The 23467-nt window shown below is 38.8% G+C and overlaps 1 protein-coding gene across 2 annotated transcripts; it reads left to right on the top strand.

Annotated features, from left to right (window-relative positions):
- The first annotated feature begins 3129 nt into the window (after positions 1 to 3129).
- On the top strand, positions 3130 to 22483 carry LOC137273916 (ATP-binding cassette sub-family E member 1). 2 transcript variants are annotated; one of them, XM_067806822.1, is made up of 16 exons: positions 3130 to 3299; positions 6733 to 6877; positions 7350 to 7435; positions 7762 to 7859; positions 10435 to 10552; positions 12043 to 12180; positions 12967 to 13036; positions 14130 to 14226; positions 14402 to 14613; positions 14850 to 14999; positions 15364 to 15495; positions 17008 to 17177; positions 18593 to 18735; positions 20043 to 20165; positions 21052 to 21163; positions 21692 to 22483. In XM_067806822.1, the coding sequence occupies exons 2-16, from the start codon at positions 6745 to 6747 to the stop codon at positions 21737 to 21739; spliced, it is 1830 nt and encodes a 609-aa protein (XP_067662923.1). In that variant the 5' UTR covers positions 3130 to 3299; positions 6733 to 6744; the 3' UTR covers positions 21740 to 22483. The 2 variants fall into 2 exon arrangements, with proteins under 2 accessions (XP_067662923.1, XP_067662924.1); XM_067806823.1 differs by having other exon boundaries at positions 3130 to 3303; positions 21692 to 22482.
- The last annotated feature ends 984 nt before the right edge of the window (positions 22484 to 23467 follow it).

Raw genomic sequence — 23467 nt, 5'->3', positions numbered from 1 at the left:
GTCAGGTTACGAAAATGTGCATCCCGACATCATGATGTTCTGACTCAGCGAGAGCGCCAAGACGTTCCTGCGAGATAACGCTTCAGGATTGTGAACCGAGCCAGGTAACGTCTACCCACGCTGTCAGTGAACGACTCGCGTACCTCCGAAACAAGCCAGTCTGCCAACTTCCGCACGTTCCACACATTTCTCAGTTGTCAGGGCAGTGCTTGTTAGACTTGCTCCATCCAACTTCACGAGCACGTTTCTAGGCAACATTTCTAGTTGCAGGAGATTTTAATTTGAATTTATCTGTAGTGTGTGAAACAGCTACGTCGCCACGGGAAATGGAAAGTCGAAGTGATGTCATGACGAAATTGAAAATTCTTGTTTATTGGATAAAACTGTTTTAATTGTTTACGGCTGAAAGTGCAGAGGAAATCGTTTAAGGGTTTGATATGATACGTGTGTGTCAAAACAGATTATTGGTGAGTTCTTAAGAAAATTCAAACCATAGATCAGGTAAAATTGTCAGAGCTTACAGTCGTGGATAAATACGATGAAACGGCGTCATGAAAATATGTTACAATATATTTCCCATCTGTGTGTGTGTACCGTTGAGTGATTGAGTACGCCCGGCCTTGGAAAACATTCCACTCAAGAAAGCCCACCGTTGAGGGCTGAGATCCAGCGTGTCACTTTAACCTCAAACAGATCCCCCCACTGTTCAAGGCTGTATGAAGTCATCGACAGAAAAACATCTTCGTTATCAACACCATATATCTGAGATGCAGCCAAGTGTAGCGATAAAATACCATTTTGTGAAGATTTACATTCGGGGTATTTTATTATCTTGGGATTCTAGCTTGCTTTCAACTACACGTTTTGGCGACCAGATCCAATTCACCCATACGTACGCACGCACACGCACACGCACACGCACACACACACGCACCTTAATAAATTCTTAAACAAGACGTACGAAAATATCAAAATAGCGAAGTGCACCGCCTGTAGCATTGGATATGAAAGTTTACAGAGCTGCTATTTATTTATTTTATCAGCAATAACCTTCGCTTATTATCGGGTTACAATTGCTTATCAGCAAGATATGGACCCGTACTAATGGATGAAGGGACCGGGCAGATAGACCGGTAACCATGTTCACTGCACGTGAGCGTTCCCCAATGTCCATGGATTCGTGGTTTGCCATAATATCACTCACTGGATTATTATCAGGCAGTCACCATATAACTGGAATAGTGCTGCTAACTATTCTCCGTATATGATACAGAATTATTGACAAATAATTGATACAAATTATTGACAGAATAACAATAGATAAAACCTGCAAAGTCGTTGTATATGGTTGTGTATTACAACGTCCATACCAGGAGTCCAGCCACATGTCAAATTATTGACCCGACAAACCAGCGATTGATAGTGTGAGCAATGCCCCTACGCCATCGGGACATGATGCCACGAAGACAGTCACCGACCCTAAAAACTCAACGAGCAGGGCTTGCTGGTGCCAATATCACGTCTAACGAACATGGCTTGCTGTAGTTATGTCACGTCTAACGAACATGGCTTGCTGTAGTTATGTCACGTCTAACGAACATGGCTTGCTGTAGTTATGTCACGTCTAACGAACATGGCTTGCTGTAGTTATGTCACGTCTAACGAGGAGGGCTTGCTGGTGTTATGTCACGTCTAACGAGCATAGCTTGCTGGTGTTATGTAACGTCTAACGACGTCTAACGAGCACAGCTTGCTGGTGTTATGTCACGTTTAACGAGCACAGCTTCTTGGTGTTATGTCACGTCTAACGAGCATAGCTTGCTGGTGTTATGTCACGTCTAACGAGCATGGCTTGTTGGTGTTGTGTCACGTCTAACGAGCATAGCTTGTTGGTGTTGTGTCACGTCTGATGAACATGGCTTGCTGGTGTTATGTCACGTCTAACGAAACTGGCTTGCTGGTGCCTATGTCACGTCTAATGAACATGGCTTGGTGGTGCCTGTATAACGTCTAATGAGCATAGACTTAATTTTTATTGGTTCCCAGTTCTCTCTCTGAATCTCCCAACCCGTCGGACGCACGCTGTTCATAAGGGCGTAGCTATTATTAAAACAAGTCCGGGCTTACACGTGATTATTGCTGAAAAAGCAAGTCCAAAATACTGTCAAAATAGAAAACTTTGCAGCCTGTCGGGCGTGCGCGAAAAGGGAGCTTGCTACGCCCCTGGTTAGGAAAGCACTTGGCTAAATTTTACGAGTGCTTCGTTCGGTTTGAAAAACGTCCAGATCTGGGAATCAAATATGGTGTTAACTTCGCTATACCAGAATATACAAACAGAACAGTGTTTGGTGTAGGTTAAAAGAACAAGGAATCTGACAACACTCCTAAGAGTTGTTGTTTGTTTGTTTGTTTTAACTCCACACTCATCCATAATTCCAGCTTAATTTATTGCGACTGTCTATTCCAGCTTTATTGCGGCCGTCTGTGAATAATCGAGTCTGGAAGTGTCCAAGTGACCAACATCATGAGCATTGATCCGTGCAATTGGGATACGGTGCCATGTGTCAACGAAGTCAGCGAGCCTGACCATCCGATCCGGTTTGTATCCTTTTACGACAAACATAGGGGTTGTTTTCTGAGACCGATTCTAATCCGGATGTTTACGGGTGGGCGATGACAAATACTTTTTCACAAAAGGCAAGAAAAAAAAAACACATAGAGAAATTGAAAGCACGTGCAAATATTGGTTTGTTAGATATGGTAACATTAATATCACCTGATATAATATATTTACTGTCCATTTGAAATGTGTATATATCACCTAGAGTGTATTTTTGTGACATCGCCATCATCTTAACATTCCTGGGATTCCGAGTCAAGCATCCATCTCAAGGAGGCACGGAACTCGGATTGCTCAGTCCCCAATGGCGTGGGTCTTTCTTGCAGAAGTCAAAATTAACTTGAATCTTTACAAGCTGTCATAAGAATATTGCAAGCATGACCACTCACTGTCACAATATTTTATATTATTGTCTGCTCATTTTGTCAGTGTTCGCTTCTGGGTAACTTCCTTAAACAGAATAAAGAAATCAACCGCATGAAATATGTTCCTTAGCGGTATTCGCGCTCGTAACATGAGTTACATCCCTTAGAAGAGGGCGCACTCCCCGCCATTGCAGCACCATGTGGAAATTCACGCCATTTTGACCACAATACTGTAGCATTTCCGAAGAAAAACAATTCAGACTCACAAGTGTTGAACTTAACTACAAGACTTCGCCCGGACTGGGCGTACCTGTGTATGTAAGATTTACTTTTTGTACGATACAGGGATGTGAATATGGTAGTGACTTGTATCTTATTCTTTTACCCCGGCATATGCTCATATCTGCACGTGGGTTTTCTTCTCACTGCACGTGATTTGAATTAAGCATCGAGTGTTGTAGTCAACAGTTTATTTATCGCGTTTACTTGATTCGGACAGAGCAGGCAAAGTCGGAATGTTCCCTTTCTCTGATTATTTGATGTGAGGTTCGAACAACGAATTCCTCGACCGTCTGGTATGTAGGTGTTATGAAAGATTGGATTGTGAGAAGTGTCCATGTTTCGTTTCTGCTCATACCAAACTGTGACCGGGGCGAATATTTATCAAAACGTATGGATAATTTGGAAAAAAAACAGCGACGGCGAACCAACCGCATCAATGTACCATATGGCATATGGAAGATATTGACAGGAGTTAACCTAACAGTTCTGAAATGGTGAACTCCGGTTAACTCAAACTTATCAGCTTATGATTAAAACCAGTGTAGGAAAAAATATTTTGTCATGTTTGTTGAATGTTTTCACATTTTTCTTTCCAACTCGAAGTTATGGATGAGTCAACATGATGCTATTTGTGGCATCTGGAATGTGAAGTAAGCATATTTGGACTTAGTTCATATGAATAAACTCGTATTCCAGCCAAGGCCTACATCGAGTTTATACGGCGAGTGCATTTTCTTTGACGCACCTTTCCGCAAGAAATTTGAGCGGAACGGTTTAAGGCAAAATCAAGACTGAAAACCCAACCTATCGACTGATATTTTTGCAGGTTTTGCTAAAACAAACATTCATCGTAAAAGCGGGACACTTACCTCCAACAAAATACACTCATTTTATTTCTGACAAGTCTTGAAACATATATACCCCCCTTGACTGCCGGCCATTGTGGATATGTAAATGAGAGGTTGCTTAAAAAACGGAATCCATGAAAACGGACCATGACGCTCTGCAGTAGGCGGGAGGGGAAACGAACCGTTAGTGGTTTATATCATTTTGTGGATGGTACATTTCAGGTTCCGAAATGTCTTGAGACCTACAATGTCATTTCTAGATGTTTTTGGTGTTGGATAGGTGTGCATAGTGTTCTTATTATCCAAATGGGAAAGTTTTTTTTTTCAGACATGACATTACCATGGTGTCACATGTCTCATGCTACTACTTGGATTAAGACTGAAGTTCCTATAACGTTGGAAGCCTAGGGAATAAGTCAGTGGTGAAAATCAGGGTTCGAATTCCAATTTGTGAAGTCCATTTCTGGTGTCGCCCGTCTAGATAGTCATGGAATATCGCTGAACACCGGGGAGTGAAACGGACCTCCATCACTCACTCACTTCGAATACGTAAGGTACACACGCGTGTTATTGGTAACGTATTAGAATATGTGCCATTTACACATGTTTGACACATATTTTCGGTGAGTTATTCACCATCTGCCAAGCTTTCTAATATGCGACATTTTAGGAAGACTTCTGTATGGGGAAGAGCCGTATTATTTCAGTTGACTTTATTAAATATTTGGTGGACGTCCTGCCCTATCGTCTATAATGTCCCTCCCCTCTAGCGATAACCTAGCCCCAAGTTAAGTGTAAATATACGACCCTTCCTCCATTAAACAGTGATGCGTATAATTAGTTATTATGTTTATATAGTTGTATGTATGGATATGAATCTAAGAATGTTATGCGTAATTAGTGCTCAAATAATTCTCGGTACTTGATGTTATGTTTATAGAGCTATATATATGTGGATGTGAACGTATGATGTTTACGTCGTTTCGTGAAACTGTAGCTGTGGTATTTAGGAGACATCTTGCATGTACCATGTCCCCGCTTAACCACCTCCGACTTGTATTTACTGAAGCGTAATTAAAAACGTTTTTCGTTGTGTTAGTTTTGTTAAGTCAATTGTTGGGCCTCCCCTGTTAACCTTCTGGGAGAGGGATTTGAAGTGAATGTGCCCGCATATGAAACACTATCAAATTATTCTTGATGAAATACAATCCCAAGAGCGTGTGTCATACAGTTTTTCTTATCTTGGAAATACATTCACCGATTTGTTGAATATGTCTTCTTTCGGCGTCATGTAACTTGCGTAATGGCGCCACTCTATTACTGAAGGATAGGATATTGTATGGTGTAGACATGTAGAACGTAGAGGAAATGAAACATTTGAATGAATCAGTGAAGAAATCCTAATTTGGAAATATGTCAACTTTACAAAGTGCATGAAAGTGAAAACTGTCATCTCGTAAGACCCACTATGTATACTACACGCACACTGCCATTATGATAATGGTGTAGAATTATAATTACTTACAGTGATTCATTTCGTTTTAGAGTAATCAATGTAATTTTAAGAGTTCAGTGAATGGTGCGATGATATGTGGGATCCTGAAATGTCTACAAACGATGAAGAAATACCTTAAGTTCGTTTCCCCGCAACCACAGTCAATTTATCGCTAACCGTTTTAGTGCGATTCCACTTTTTGCTTAACCAATCAAAATGTCCGTCAAGTGGTGAAAAACGGGGGGTGGTTCAGTATCAGGGCTTATATAAAATAAAGTGAATGGATGTTAGTGGATGTAAGTATGCCGTTTTGAAAATGAGTGTTTGTTTTAGCAATCTGTGCACCTGTTCTAGTCGATAGGCTGGATTTTTGCCTTAAACCGCTGTACATATCTGTACAGCGCACTGTGCGTCAAAGAAAATTCACTCGCCGGCTAGACGTCGAGCACACCTTGGTATAGTGCGAAGTCGTCTAGTTATATGCTGGACTAATTTGGACTGTATGGGCTGTGCATGATAGTTTTCAGTCAGCATTGAACTTCTAGAACATAATAAACTGAATTAATTTGAAGTTATTTATTACGTATGTGACCCGTGAAGGTCCCGGGGTAGAATAGGCCTTCAGCAACCCATGATTCCCTTAAAAGGCAACTGTGTAGCGTTAGTTACTAACCTAACCCTAACAGGATCGGGTGGTCAGGTTCACTGACTTGGTTGACACATGTCATCGATTCCCAATTGTGCAGATTGATGCTCATGTTGTTGATCACTGGATTGTCTGGTCCAGACTCGATTAATTACAGACCACCGCCATATAGCTGGGATATTGCTGAGTGCGGCGTAAAAATAGACTCACTCACTCACTCACTATGACACATGTTCTTTCCAGACCAGCATACACGCTGGGGTAAATCTGGACTGTTGAACTTCTTGCACTTCACAAGGCAATTAAATATACATTATGTTCCTGTCCTTAGAGTATGCCTGTGCAGCATCAAGTTCAGCGCTATATATAAGTAACCTTATAATAAATGATGAATAACAAGTGTGATATGATTTATTTCGCAAACCCTTTCATCTTGGGGAAAATGTAGCTCATGAAATCTCTCTGGCATTTTGCAGTAACTGACCAAGATGTCAAAAAGAAAAGATAACAAAGATTCGGGGGAAGACAAACTCACACGTATAGCCATTGTCAACAATGACAAGTGCAAACCCAAGAAATGTCGGCAGGAATGTAAGAAATCATGTCCAGTGGTTCGAATGGGTAAGAGCATGTCTTTTAGAATTGCCATGATTGTTTTTGTTCCTATGTGTCTATCTACACCTTTTCTGGGGCTGAAACTCGGATCGGAGTCTTCTGCCAATGTCATTAAATATTCCAAAATGGAATTCTTTATTTACTGCATTAAACTAATTTATGGCTTTGTACTTGTAGATGTTACCTGTTTTAATTATGACAGGACCAATCTCGAGAACATTCTTATGCTTATGGTAAATGTTAGTGCATAAGTCATATGCCACTCAAAAGAGTCAAAAGAACTTTCAAATGCCATATTTTTACACAAAATCCCATGACATACATATACGGTGAAGAATTTATCATCGGCTGTTTTCAATATGTCAGTGACAGAATTATAAGCCAGATCTGAACCATTTGCACAAGAAGTACATAAAACAAAATGGGATTAAAGTGGCATTTGCAGCACACCTTTCTTGATTCCACTCTTTGATTTCAGGAAAACTATGTATTGAGGTTACGCCAGCCGATAAGATAGCCTTTATTTCAGAAGAGCTGTGTATAGGATGTGGTATATGTGCAAAGGTGAGTCCACTTTCTGTGAAACTCACACATTTAACACAGGTTATGTAATCTCTTAAAATGTACTCTGTAATTTAGTTTTCACATGTTTTGATGTTGATGAATCTTTATATTTTAAAATTACATCAACATGATCAAGTATGAATTAACGATTTTGTTCACTAATGTAAAAGTGTTCACTGTCATTTTTGATTTTCCTCCTTTATTGTACTGACGTTTTGAGAACATTAATAGATCATCCTTCCTCGTAGCCTTGTAGTGAGAGAAATATTTTAATGTTGTTAAACCGAGTTGGAAATATACTTGATGTGTAAACATCTCTTTTTCAGAAATGTCCATTTGAAGCCTTGTCAATCATCAATTTACCTAGCAATTTACATAAAGAAACGACACATAGATATAGTGCCAACTCCTTTAAATTACACAGGTAAGAATACTGTGTCTTGTCCAGCAATGTCAAATGGCATGCAGATAATGGGTAGTGTCTAAGCATTAAACACAGTAAAGTTCTAACTTATTTCATGTTTATATTTATATTGTTTCATGTCCATGTCAACAAGTATTTTTATGGAATCTTATCAAGCCAATGATTAATACACAGTCGGAATAAAAATGTTGACACTTTTGTCCCGAAAATGAGGCTCTCGTGAAAGGTAGACGAATGAATAATGTTAGCTGTATGTCTGATAGGCATCTAGTATAAAGATGTCTTAGTTTTATCAAGTATGTGCAATGTGCAATCACAGTGTGCAGGGATAAAAATGGAAAAGATGTGAGATAAAATCACACATGAGACCAAGAACATGAGATTTTTTCAAATCTAATAGGATTTAACTGCTCATGATCGTTCACAAGAAAAGGAATATACAAGAAATAGGACATTTTCATATGTATTTTTTCAACTTCATGTCATCCAAGCATGAATTGCACTGAATAACACAACATGAAATTGAATTGACAATTATAGAAATATATGTCACAGTTGAATGACTAAACAGGTTATCACACTTGACAGTTTTAGTTGATCATTAGTACGTTCAATAAGTAAGTCAACTCCAGTGTTCGAAGACACTCTTTGGAAGGCATGATGTTACAAAACACAACTTCTGAACATGCACTCTGTACAGCGTTGAACAGTGCATAAACATCACTGCACTGCAAGGTTCAGGGTATACCGTACTCCTGGCAGCACGGCTAGTTTTGTTCAGAACTGTGTAACGATGTTTGAAGTTCCATACCAGAAATTGTTACGAAGATTAAAAATAGGTAGAAGCAACAGGATTATTTTTGACAGAACAAAATAATGACAAAGCCTTTCTCAGTAAAATAGATTTAAACACTTTATTATTTATAATCGTACAAGTGAGCAGGATGCAATTTTAACTGTACTGCAGATTAATTTGAGTGCTATTTTATAACAGTTGATGCAAGAAAAATGTGATGTCCATGTTTTTAAGTTAAAATTTAACCGTTCTGGTATGTATGTTCCTACACAAGTTACGTCTGGTTTATTAAAAGATCACCAGTTTCTGAAAGAATTTAAATCCAGCTTGGGCCCATGCAGGTAGTGAAAGGACTGTAAGTGCTCATGGTCCCCAAGTGATCTACCTTCATTTGTGGATTATGTTCTGTCCATTGAATTGTTGGTAATAGTTGTTTCATTTTATAGTTACATATAGTTTTAAGTTCTCTTTCTGTGATAATCTAGTTATCTTACTACACTCTGTCAAAAGATTTGTATAATTAACTGCAGTTATCACAACTATGTAACTTTTTGTTTTTCATGATATGGCGGAAATATTGATGGTGTGACTAAGCCTTAACTTGCGGCTTAAGTCCATCACTGTTGTGATGAGGGAACAAGAGCACCATGATCATTCTATCCCCTTTCTGTTAGTGTTAGCTGTTATTTGAATTTTCATCAAGCCAATGATTATTACATGTTAAGAATTAAGATGTTGACACAATTGTCCCGAAAATGAGGTTTTGTTGAAAATTTGGAAAAATGTCATTTGGAATTTTTGTGATTTATTTTGAAAAATATATCTTGATCTCTTGACTTCACATATTACATTTCATTGTCTAGATAAGATGTGTTTTGGCGTATGTACATATAAAAAATATGTATGATACGGTAGAAAAAAAAAATAAAATGTAGCAGATACACACCACAGTAGTGGTGTACAGTCTTAGAATCATGTAAGGACGTATTTATCAGGAAAAGTATTGCTTTAGTTTGTTTATTGACCTGTTTACGTAAGAGTCGCAATGTTGTAGGGCATATGTGAATCGAAACACAAGATTACTTACATGCCATTGAATTCCATTCAGTGCTCAAAATTTTCCCAGTACTCTATTATTGCAAAATAAGGTGTACATACTCCTCATGTTGAAAAATTATCTGGAGCCCTGATATCATTATGTGACAGTACTTAAGCATTTTATTGTATTTAGACAATCAGTTCAAAATGTTAGTGGTTGTGACATAGGTCCAATAATGAAGATGTTGATCTTGAAACCTGAGACTGAGACCCTGAAGTGATTTTGTTTCATGAAAGGTCAATCCCATGAAGATCCCAGAGTAGAATTGGTCTTCAGCAAACCATGTGTATGGTAAGAGGTGACTGGTGGCATTGGATGGTCAGGCTCACTAGCGTTGTTACCACATTGTCTCCCAATAACATGGGTTGATGCTCATGCTATTGATCACTGAATGTTAAGGACTAGACTCTATTATTTACAGACAGCAGTGTTATAGCAGGAATATTTTTGAGGGATGTAAACCAACAAACAATCACATGTAAAGGTCATTCATTTTCAGTGAACAAGTTGAAAAAACGACATTAAGCATGGTACATTACCTGAAAGCAGGTAATTGTGTAGGCCAGGGATGAAGCTTGTTAGTGATTTCCCCTGTTATGTCGAAATCATCTATTCATTTCTTCTTTAATACTTAGGCCTGCCAATGGTGCGTGGTGTAGTTATTTCGTCTCTCCTTTCAGATTACCAATTCCTCGACCAGGAGAAGTACTGGGATTGGTGGGGACAAATGGAATTGGAAAGTCAACTGCTCTGAAAATCCTTGCAGGAAAACAGAAGCCAAACCTTGGCAGATATAATGTAAGGCCATTGTGTTTTATAGCTAGTCAGGGATGTGTTCAACTGCAATAGATAGCATTAGTATATAGGAGATTCCAATGTTATTTGAGTGTGTGATATGTATTACTCTAAAGAATTTGCGAAAAGGGTAAAAATCAATAATGTGAAGACTATGTTTTGGTAAGGTTTTAATACTGGTAGTAAATGTTCCTTATTATAAACATAACATCATGGTTAAGGGAATGCAGAATTGCCTCACTTATCCAGTTTTGAAACATACCATATGATAAAGCTGCAATGATTCACCCAGACCTTGATTCAATGCAATTTTCAATACTGGATGCTTTATTCAGTCGTTTTCGATTCACTTCTTTATAGAAGGAGAATCATCAGATTTCCTTTTTCTCTCAGAGTTGACTTTTTAGCATGAAATACGTCAACTTGATGTCTACTAACAATTCTCATTAGATAATTAGCCCAACCAATCGCCTTATTTTCAGCGCTTGAAACTGCTCTGATTTAGTCAGAATTTTGCTCTGGCTCTGTGGAAATAATTGAAATAGGTAGTCAAACATCAGGTCGAAATAGTGATAATGGTTACCGAAAATAAAGTGCCGGATTCAATTTTTGATCAATTGTTGCAATTGTACCACTGACAAGAGTTGAAAAGTTGACCCCCAGCTAGTTTGCAGCCAATGATTTCATGCTGTTCACATCCTTGATGATGAGTGAAGATACCATTGTAAACATGAGGCTGATCGAGCATGCTGGAGAGATAGGTGTCGAGGCTCGGTATTCACGGTTTCATAGGCTTTAGCTAGATCACAAGTAAATTACAGAAGTAAATTTGTGAAACCAGACCAACATGTATTTGCACCTATGTTAATGACAGCCATAAATGTTCAATGTCATGGCTGATTTGATGTTCCTTTTGGAGAGAGAATTTTGCAATTGTTATACTGTTTTTTACGAAAAAAATACCGCTATGTTTACAAAAAACATACCACCCCGTTCTCAAAAAAATACAACTGTCTAAAAAAAAATACCACTCTGTTTACCAAAAATACCGCTGTTTACAATAAATACCAGTCTGCTGTATTTTGCCTTCAGTTTGGTACCACATAATGCAATCTGCAAATTCTGTTTTTTCAGATGTGTACTAATCTACTATGTTGTCATGAAAGGACAGTTTTGTTCGTTCAAAATAACAAAAATTATGGCTATTTTTTTTTGAAAGTATTAAACATCATAAGGTTTGGCTCTTGTCAGTTTTCTGCATTATGATCATATCTAATGTACTGAAACAGACTGAACCAAGAGCCTTGTATCACAATACATAGCATACCTTAGTAAGAACGTACTCTTTTACACCTACCTCTGTCATCTGACTATGATGATAAACACACTAGTAATTAACATGTTGACTGAAACGAGCAGTCTGACATACCAGCTCCAGCATGTCCAATATTTTGGCAAGATAAACTAAATCCTACCTTGACATTGTATTGCAGGAACCCCCTGACTGGACGGAAATCCTAACATATTTCCGAGGTTCTGAGTTACAGAACTACTTCACCAAGATCCTGGAGGATGATCTCAAGGCTCTCATCAAACCACAGTACGTGGACCAGATCCCCAAGGCGGTCAAGGTGGGTTCATTCACAGTACATGGCTGCGATGTGTTGCTTTTATTTTACCTACCTTTCAAGTCGTTAAATGAATTTTGCTTTCAGAGAATGTGCATTTTTTTTACCTTGTTTGCATATAAAGTTATTTGCACAAATTCACATGCACAGCTAGTTAATCTGAATGGTACACACGAATCTGGGTGGATCTTTTGCTAGAAATTTTTGTTATAAATATCAGTATCAATCTGATCTTAACTTGTATTTTGGTTTTCTATCACGTTTCTTTGATAACTGACCTAAAAGATAATGGCAGGTGACTAAAGAAAAGTTTAACCATATTTTTTTCATGGACTCATTAAAATAGGACTGGTCATTCATCCTTGGATACAATCAAATAGTATTCATTTTGAACAGTATCATGATACTGCATCATTGATTTGGGAACTTTGTTCTCTGGTGTAGAAGGCAATGTTATTGACCAACATATGTACACTTTAGAGTATTATACTTTAGTCATTATTGCCAGTATATCACCAGACATGAAATTTTAGAATGGTAATCTGCATAAATATCTCTTTTCTTTAAAAGATTGTATGATGAGTTTATCACAGTTCACTCAACGTTTGCTGTATGTGAGGGCATACTGAGTGTATAATGTGAGGAAAGTCGAGGATTAATTTATTTGCTGTTCACATTCTGATTGAACATTGAGGATAAACACTGGTATGAGACTTTCCTGGGAATGTTTGATGCTTGAGTTGCTGTGTTGGAGGACATGCAGTTAATGTTCTGTGTTGCTGCAAATAGGGGGCGGTTCAAATGCTGCTGGACAAGAAGGATGAGATGGAGAACCAGGTTGACATCTGCACACAGCTCGGTATGTAATTTGTCATACACTACATGCATCTCGCTACATAATTGTTAAAAAAACGAGATTAATCAGGGTACACATTTTTATCCTCCCGGCATGTAATGCAGGAAGGATATAGTCGACGCCTCATCTCTCCGTCTGTCCGTCCGTCTGTAATGATTTTGTTTCCGGAGCATAACTCAAGGACTACAGATTCCAGCTCAGATAATCCTTGTTTGAAATAACAGTGAATGTGTTTGGTTTAACATCATGTTTAGCAATATTTTCAGTAATTCTCGTCAGGGCGACACCAGAAAATGTCCATGACCCATCGTACACTTGTGGAGAATCCAATCTGTCTGAGTAACAATGTTTTAGACTTTAGGGAAAATTTAATCATGTTTTAGAGAGCCTGAATTCATTGATGTGGAAAATTTTAGATCTAAATTTAAATTTTAGAATTAAATGTGGTCATTGGTCATCATAGTATCAGCTGCTGGTTTACATTGCTGCTGAATTATTTAGTCAGTGTGACAACAATAGTTCCTAATGTCAACTTTTTTAACCATAGCAGGACTCAACTGTCAGTAGATGTAACAAAATTAGGAGTTCTTACTGTACATATCTGTACATATGATTCGATTCTTTTTCAGAAGAAGTCCTCCTTTAGTTACATATAGACATTAAAATGCCATTTTTAAGACCTACAATAGTTGTAAATATATTTTGATGAAAAATATTTTCAAAACAATTTTTTTTGGGTTTGAGAGCACCCGTATAGGGCCCCTCAAGGCCCCTACAGCCAAGAACTCTAGCTTTCGACCCCTTTGTTTTTGGCATAGCACGTCTCAACAGTCAGTAGATGGAATAAAGTTAGGAGTTCTTACTTTTGGCTTTTTAACAAAAGAAATCTGTGTACCTATGATTAAAATTTTCCACTTAAAGTGTATTTCATGAAAAAACATAATTCCATTTGACGTTTCTGTTTAAAGCGAATGATATGGTTGTGTATAGTGAAGTTTACACTTTACACTTGACAAATGTGAGGACACTGAATCATATTGTCTTGAAGATAACACATCAGTGTAAAAGCGTGTTGACTGTTGCCATCTGCTTTCAGACTTGATGCATGTACGGGACCGGAATGTGGAGGACTTGTCTGGTGGGGAGCTGCAGAGATTTGCTATAGCTATTGTGTGTGTGCAGAAAGCAGACATGTAAGTTTTGTGTTGCGAAACTTTTGAACTTGCCAAGTCATCTATATGGTCTGCAAGTTTCTTGAGCCTTGTTGTAAGTTACATGAAGATACAGCATCTTTTTTATAGCCAATAATCTATTAGTATGTGATAGCGTCTGTTGAATGTTGATTCTGTACGACATGTTTCTCTTCAGTTTCATGTTTGATGAGCCATCTAGCTATCTGGATGTGAAGCAGAGGTTAAAAGCTGCTCTGACCATTCGTAGCCTCATCCACCCAGACAAGTATATCATCGTGGTTGAACACGACTTGTCTGTGTTGGACTACCTGTCTGACTTCATTTGTTGCCTGTATGGTGTACCTGGAGCCTATGGTGTGGTCACTATGCCCTTCAGTGTCAGGGAAGGTTAGTATTGTCATATTGTGTTAGTCATACTTGGCTATGCTAAACGATGGTTATAATTAGAATGCCCATATTCTGGCTTTGTCAGTGTCTATCTATAGACTTGTTTTAGTAAAATGCCTTATGGTTTTACCTTGTACCTGTTTATTAGTCTCATCTTTAACCCTAACAATTGTCAGAAAAAACTACAGTCATCTTGATTCCTTTTGCTCAGGAGGACATTTTTTTTGATACTTCAGGTATCAACATTTTCTTGGATGGGTTTGTTCCAACGGAAAACCTGCGATTCCGAGAAACATCCTTGACCTTCAAGGTGGCAGAAACAGCCATTGAGGAGGAGATCAAGAGGGTGTGTCGCTATGAGTACCCAGGCATGATGAAGAAACTGGGTATGTTGTACAGATTTCCTGTCTTAGTGCTGGCTGTTTCTTGTGTAGTGTATGAAATTACATAGTCGTGCATTACCAAGTACCTTCCATGTCGTGTTTGGAGTATGAGACTTGACTGTGGCTGGTTTTATGGTGTTCGTTAAACAGTCTGTGTCCACAGGTCTGGCTGATCAAATTTTTACTAGTCCTGCCAAAATCTAGTCTGTCCACCAAATATGAATAAAACACCATTTCAACACCTGTCTCAACATCAGGACAGACTAGATTTTTTTCTAACCCGGCATCCACAAAATTCACCTGTCTGGGACTTTGGGACGGGCAATCTTCCCTATACCGCAATACAGTAATGTGTACATTCTTTCAGGAACTTTCCAGCTGAATATTGAACCAGGTGCCTTCACCGACTCTGAGATCATTGTCATGTTGGGTGAGAATGGAACTGGCAAAACGACATTTATCCGAATGTTGGCAGGGAAGTTGGAACCTGACGAAGGAGGTAGGCAACAATAGAATCCATCATTATGGGTAGTGTCAGTAGGAATTGATCTCACCCTTCTTTGTAGTATCAAGTTTCCTTAATTGTCATTATCTAGCCTCATGTAAGAATGTCGAGTTTTGATTGGTCCACGTGACTCTAATAAAATACCATGTACATCCATCACGATCCACGAGTGGGAGTATAAAAGTCGTGTACTCCCGCTACAAAAGTCATATCACCCCGCTACGCCTCGGTGACGACGCGAAGTGAGAAAAGCGTGCATCGACAAGCCTTTAATATCGTGCGGTGCATCGAGGTCAAATAGTGGCGTCTCACATATGTCAACACAAGTCAATTCGATGCGTGTTGTTTTGTTTTGATTTAGTGAAAACATTCAGCTAGATAAATGCGTTATCACATCGTGTCGAGGGAAATGCGCAGTTTTATCAGTCCCGAGTAAGGTTGTATTCCCCGGGACTGATAAAACCCCATGTTTCCCTTGACACAATGTGATAACTTATATTATAAATTAATGGATGGATATTGAATAGTTCCTTAAAATATGTCATGGTATCCCATTTGTGTAGCACGATTCTCATGATATTGGTCACTGGACTGTGTGGTCCAGACTAGATTATTTACAGACAGCTGTGATACTGATGAGCATGGTTTTTAACAAGTAATCATTGAAATACAGTGGTAATTAAATAAATATGGTTTGGTTGAGATGACCGATAATCCTCTGTAAAGAAAAAAAATCCAGGAATGGGCTTTATCGTTCATTGAATTGATATTACTATGTCAAAGAACATCTGAAAATAAGCACTTGTTTTTCTCACATTATGCTGATTAGTGGCAAATAGATTGGAATTCTTCAGAAGTCTTGGAAACAGTTCAGGCTTCTTTGCAACCTTTAATCCCAACTTTGAATTGTTCCCTAAACATCAAAGTTGAGTTCCCACTGGAATATTGAGGCCTTAAACAACAACTCAGCCAAAAAATCTGAGTTCAGATATATGTACATTTGTCAGGAACTGTCGCCCAGCTTTGTTGTGATTGTTCAAAGATGCACATTGGGAATAAGATGAAGTCATTAACAGTATTTATGCAAGAGAGGAAAAAGACAACATGACTGAACTCATGAAGAGGATGTTATCAAGGTCATGTACTAAATTGAACAGGGATGAGTCACGCTATGTAAAGGGTTTTGAGATTGACTCTTTGAACAGAAACAGATATTCATTCATGGAACACAGAATCCTCACTATTTTTGACATTTATTGCAAACTCCAATACAATATTTTGTTAAGGGGAGAACACAATTTTTGTGATCATTGTGAGCAAATGACCTTAACAACATGCCATGTTTGTAACATTCTGTTGTTTGCCATAAGAACTGATCGTAATAGGTGCTCATATCAACCATATGTCTTCCTGCCTAAACCTGCTTTTATCACAGCCGCCGGTGATTTAGCAAGAATATTGGGCTGAGCCTTCTTACATGCCTTATACTGTACTCTTGCTTCCCAGGCAAGACTCCTGTCCTCAACATCAGCTACAAACCCCAGAAAATCAGCCCTAAGCACCAGGGCACAGTCCGTCAGCTGCTTCATGAGAAAATCCGAGATGCCTACATCCACCCTCAGTTTGTCACTGACGTCATGAAACCCCTGATGATTGAGAGCATCATTGACCAGGAGGTACAATTTTATCTTTAATACTGTTGTGGGACATAAGTCTAAAGTTGTTGCCTGTGATTAGGAAGGAGATCTTAGCAATGGATACAGACAGATTTATTGTGAAAATGAGTCAAAACAAAGGTACATGAGGAGTTAGCGTTTTTATCAGGAGAATCTGTATTACGTTGTCATTGTTTTGCAGATAATCCTTTGTCTACCACATGCTTTTTAAATATATAATAAACTGTCTCCATGGTCTAGTGGTTAAGGCATTCGCTTGGAGAGCAGATGTTATGGGTTCAATCCCCGGCTTCATCAAAAGACGTGCTCATCCATTCCATCACTCACTCATGCACATGACAATTTCACGTCAAGACATTATTAGATTTTGTAGCAGCATATAACAATTGACCAACTGAAATCAGCAATTGACATATATATAAGCACTAGCACTTGACATATATATAAGCACTAGCATACATTCTGCCTATGATTAGAAAGATGATCTAAGCAATTAATGCTGATAGATTTATCCCGAAACTGAGGCAGTTAATAATACAGTGAGAACCTCCTTTAGTTCCTTCCTAAACATATTGGAAGGAGATATATCAGATTTGCTTTGACAACTTTGTCCTTACGTGTTGTTAAACAGATCTTGATAACCAACCAAATGTATCACTGTTAGCCAGTTTCAGTAAGGTGAGATCACACAACCAGTCCAGAAATGTTTGTGGGTTCAAAATGGCGTTAGGCCTAGTGTTAAAGGGTTCGTTCGTCATGCCAAAGATCAGAGTTTGATTTTTACCTCATAGGTACATTGTGTTAAGCCCATCCCGGTGATATTACTGGAATATTGCTAAAAGTGGTGTAAAACCCAGCTCACTCATCAAACCACATTTGTTATCAGAGATGGGTGTCAGAAGACTGTTCGACAGTTTATTGGGTCAAGAAAAGTTTTAACTGTTTTCCCTAATAAATATTAGCACATCTGGAAAAACAGGTCATTTCAACACATTTAACCGGTGAGTTAAATGGTTAGACAGCTGTAAATTGTCTGCGTAATACCTGTCAACATGAAAATGAAAGGCAGCCGACTTTCCACATTGAAGCAAATGCACATTGATATGAATGAAATACTGTTGTTTGATGCTGCTTTTAATCCCATAAACCCCCACAATTGCCTTTACAAAACTGGCCTATTCCAGGACAGCTGCCATGGTAGTATCATGGACATTTAAGATTTCAGGCACATATTTGCCAATGATTAGAAAGAAAATCTTAGCAACTATTGCTGATAGATTTATCCCGAAAATGAGGCAGATATATAATTCTTCAAAAGGGAAAAAACACTATCACAACCCTTCCTGTATTGCCTAAGATTGTCTTTGTCAGTATGTTTGTGGTTTTATTATTAACATATTTGCTGTCCTCCCCAGGTCCAGAACTTGTCTGGTGGCGAGTTGCAACGTGTGGCCTTGACCTTGTGTTTGGGAAAACCCGCTGATGTTTATTTGATTGACGAACCTTCTGCCTACCTGGATTCCGAACAGCGTCTCCACGCTGCCAAAGTCATTAAGAGGTTTGTTCTAGGAAGATGCAATATATTAAGGTTTTTACGCAATGCAGAAATGTGCCTCCTGTGTAGAAACAATGGAGATTGCATTGCGTTTTAGTTCTCTACAAGACCCGTGAAGGTCCCGGGGTAGAATAGGTCTTCAGCAACCCATGCTTGCCATAAACGGTGACTCAGCTTGTCATAAGAGGCGACTCAGCTTGTCGTAAGAGGCGACTAATGGGATCGGGTGGTCATCCTCGCCGACTTGGTTGACGCATGTCATCGGTTCCCAATTGCGCAGATTGATGCTCATGTTGTTGATCACTGGATTGTCTGGTCCAGACTCGATTATTTACAGACCGCCGCCATATAGCTGTAATATTGCCGAGTGAGGCGTAAAACTCACTCACTCACTAGTTCTCTACAACAGAACATTACTTCATTTGACCCTCATGTTATCGATGATATCAATTATCATGAACTAATATTTATTTCTTCTAAGTTTATCAATATTCAACTCCAACAATCAGTGCATGAAGTGTTGCATTTTGTCAGTGTTTGTGTATTGTATACAGTGCACTCTGTCCAATTCAGATTCTGTATTTCTCGGATTGCTGTTAAAAATCATCTGAACTTGATGATCTCAACATAAGATTTCTTTGTTGTGTTCATGAAAAAGTTTTGTATCTCAGACTCTCATGATTTCGGATTTTGGACCAAAGTGTCACCCTGAAAGGTAAATATTAGTAAAAACATTGCCTTGTAACCTGGACTGAGGAGGAAGTCTGCTTGGACAATGAACCTTAAATAAACAACCTGTTGATTGGTTTGGATATTTTGTCTTATCTACTGGCCAACAAACCTTGAATACACAACACATTGATTTGTTTGTGTATTTTGTCTTGTGGTGAATTACCTTTGATGCTATTAACACTAATTTGTAAACTATAATTGAGATGATAAAACATCAATATGGGAAGTATCTGTGTAACTAGGACTGTCTAATTCAGTATTTCACTCAGTCCTAAACCAGTCTGAATTAGACCTGGTGCACTGTATATCACAAATTAGGAATAAGTTATTTTGTAATTGATCAGTGAGTGTAACACATATTTGTTCTTCCTAATTTATGATATTAATGTTATGGTGACACCTGAAGAGAATGACACTGAAAGTAATCATATAGTCACAAAAGATGCCATGTTTTAAACAGTCTGCAGATCTTTGTCTCATCTTGTTTTGGATATGCAGTGGATCGCCATCGGAACTTCTTTTTCCAATCACCCCTAGTGAAAATTGTTGTGTAATTTTGTTTACCTTGTTTAATGCAGGTTTATTCTTCATGCCAAGAAGACTGCATTTGTTGTGGAGCACGATTTCATCATGGCTACATACCTTGCTGACCGTGTCATCGTGTTTGAAGGAAATCCGGGTTTGAGCACAAAGGCTAACAGGTCAGTGCAACTTAGATACAATGGCTTGTGCTGTTCTTAGCTTTCTCGTGTCATTTCACTTCATGGCACAACAATGATTCTCCCATTCTGAAACGGACTTAAGATAGTCTTAACGCTAAGATCACTTTGTGCAACTGGGCCCCGTTCCCTTCATTGGTATATCCTCAGCATGGCCAGGGTTGACAGATGGTATTTGTGAAAGACGTTCATCGCTTCTGACTTCCCTTCTACATCTAGCTGACATGACATGTGGGTCAGGTTATCGTTGGGTCCCTGTTTAAAATTATCCTTTAACATTCTATTGCTTGTTGTAAGAGGCAACTGGGTCAGGATATCAGTGATATTGGCATATTCATGACAGTGTAGGCTGTCCAGCGATTCCAACCACTCTGATTTTGGAGGAGTTACTGTCTTTTGGGAGGAATATACAAATGTTTTTGAATTTAGAATGTTTGAGGTAGTTTTGGTAAACAACCATTTTAATGTGTTCATTTGAGTTAACTATTAGATTATCAGATTAAGTATGCCCAGAAATTGCGTATTTCCATGCTGTCAAATGATTTTTCATAGGGGAGGCTAACCCTCCCACCACCCCTGTCAAAACCTCTCTGACACTCGCCCCAATCTTGCACCTTCATGGCTCAGGAAGCGCTTATAGCAAGTCATGGCTCTGATTTCATTTGAGTCAAGGTTAATGTCTCTGGCTGGCTGTAATGTCAAGAACTGGATGTCCAGCTTTGTGGTCATGCGGAATCATTGATGACTATGAATCAAATAGATGGCTTATCTAATGTTATCCTGATGGCTTTTTAGAGGTTCACTATTGATGCCCTTCAGCCCAAAGTACAACTCTGTAGTATTGATGTATCATGGTCTCTCGTTTCAGTCCCCAGTCCCTCCTGAATGGCATGAACAGTTTCCTGATGTCCCTGGAGATCACCTTCAGAAGGGACCCCAACAACTTCCGACCCAGGATCAACAAGCGGCAGTCAGTGAAGGTAGGTGTCTGTACCCTTGTGTGAGTTGTTGGTTAGATCTTGCTCCAGCATGAGGCTACTGTATTGATGGATGATGAGCCTCGGTGAATGGTTTCATGGGGTCTTTGTGTCCTGTAATGTCAATAACTGGACTTGCTTAATAACCAACTTGATATAGCTTGAATTACAACACAAGCTGTTGTTCATCTGGTAGGAAACAAACACGCCTGTACAGGATGTAAGACGACTGACTGGCTTTGTGACTTGGTAGATGACCTATAATTGTACCGTGATGACTGATGTGTGATATTTTCGATATGGTTTTATCGGGCTCCAACATTATTTTATACTATATGAATTGTTACTTATTGTGGCATGAAAGAGTAGAGTACCAGATCCTGACATATATTAACTGAACTCCTGAAAACTTTTGACGTAATTTTTAGGACTAAGTAGAATCATGTCATGAATCAGGAGTGTTTTAGCTTATGTTTTGTGTTTATGCCCTTATTTCCAATCCCACCTTACAACACTAATTGTTTTCTTCAGGATGTGGAACAGAAGAAGGGAGGGAACTACTTCTTCCTTGAGGACTGAGATGTTTAAGGGCCACATTTCCTCAAACCCAGTGGCAGCATCAAGTTGTAAAGGGAGACAACTACCTGGCTACAAAGGGAGACAACCCTTAGGGTGGCTGGTCTCAGAGGATGTCTATCCTCTGTCTAACTTATTATGCTCAACTCATAAAGTTGAATGGGGCTGAAGACTAAAGTCTGACATTCTAAGCTCTGACTCAGACACTACTTAGCTTTTAAAGAGCATTATCAAATGAGTTACAAATGTACAGAACTGATGAGTTTTGCTGTCGATCTGTTCGACTTCAAATTGATATTTCAGTAGTAACTTAAAAGAGCATTGGCTAAATATCTAGCCATGTATTTTGCTGTCGTATTAGCGTAGGTAAGCACATTATTTTGTGCTTGAAGCTGAGGTTCAAAGATTACACTACTAAATTTAGGAACAATGTCAGAAATTTTGGATAGGTCAAAAGGTATCAGTTCTCGAAGCTGTGTATATGATGTATATTGTAAAATAAAATTTATATTTGTAAATATTATGCATATTTTACCTGTTTAAGACTGGAGTAGTTGTCTGACACATTGGCAGAATCACAGCACAAATATTCAGTTACAACTGTAATAATTTCTGTCACGGAAATATTCCATTTCTCTAGGTTCATGTACATTTGAAGCAGGATCAATTTGCGTGACTTGAAAGAAATTGTTTCAAAATCTGGAATCGGGTTTGACAGGTGAAATAAACTACAGCTTTGAACTGCAGGTGTTTTTCTTATTGCCAAAGGCTTTCATACACTATGGATAATAATGCTATTTCCCACTTTATAACAAGAAAATAATCTCTTTCAGAATGCATGGCGGTGGGGGTAGAGGAGCGGTTAAAGCATATGTGTGGCTTTAAATTACTGTATCTGCTATTTTCCCCACCCTGATATTGCTGTAATATTGCTAAAAGCAGAAGACTTCCTGTGACTTGCTCAGTGTTAATAAGTTGCAGTAAAATCAACTGCGTTCTGGTAGATCAGCATGCATGATCCACCAGATGTTGAAAGGTGTTATGAAAGATTTCAAAGGTGCTGTCACGGTGCCAGGTGCTCTGTATGAAGAAGATAAAATGTGGAGATGAGGGCAGAGCCTTAGGGTGGTCAGTTTGAAGGGACACGTAGATATGCATTCCTTCAAAACAATGTTTGGGTGCTTTCTTTTGTGTCTTCTCACAAATGTATCACATTCGACTTGCAGCGATGATAGTTCGCAACTATTTCTGTTACCACTTGTAGGAGTATTCCTCAACCGTAATTATGTTGGGAGTGTTGGGGAAGGTGGGTGGTGAACCCCCCTTTTCTCCTGAAAGTTTATTCAGTGTTAACTGAAACAGACGTGAAAATGAAAAGTGCTCCTCCCTTTCTCAGAAAGGTCTAACCGCCTCTGAACCTGCGTCGCGTTTCCGTCAGAAGTTGTGTGGTCACCTTTGCGTGGTGAGGTCGTCTGACGAGTATGTCAGTGGCGTAGCATCACAAGGAACTAATCTTGAAATCGAAGTGAAACACCATTTCACTTCCCTATTCCTGTTAGATTTTGTAAGCGGAAGAATAGGTTCTCGACTAGTATCCACCCAAAACAATGGCTTGGATCATCAAAAATATGTTACAGTCATTAAGTGAGTGGACCCATGAAGATCCGAGTTAGAACTGACTTTCAATACTAGTAACCCATGCTTGTAAGATGACACTAACGGCTTTGGGTG

Source organism: Haliotis asinina, chromosome 2 (genome assembly GCF_037392515.1).
Source record: "Haliotis asinina isolate JCU_RB_2024 chromosome 2, JCU_Hal_asi_v2, whole genome shotgun sequence".
NCBI classification, from domain to species: domain Eukaryota; kingdom Metazoa; phylum Mollusca; class Gastropoda; order Lepetellida; family Haliotidae; genus Haliotis; species Haliotis asinina.
This window is presented reverse-complemented; position numbering and strand designations above follow the sequence as displayed.

Excerpts from the sequence above, each read along its gene's own strand:
- LOC137273916 (XM_067806822.1), top strand. The coding sequence starts at position 6,745 with ATGTCAAAAAGAAAAGATAACAAAGATTCGGGGGAAGACAAACTCACA. Across the intron at positions 6,878-7,349 it reads ATGTCCAGTGGTTCGAATGG|GAAAACTATGTATTGAGGTT; the intron begins GTAAGAGCATGT and ends CTTTGATTTCAG. Across the intron at positions 14,227-14,401 it reads TGTGTGCAGAAAGCAGACAT|TTTCATGTTTGATGAGCCAT; the intron begins GTAAGTTTTGTG and ends GTTTCTCTTCAG.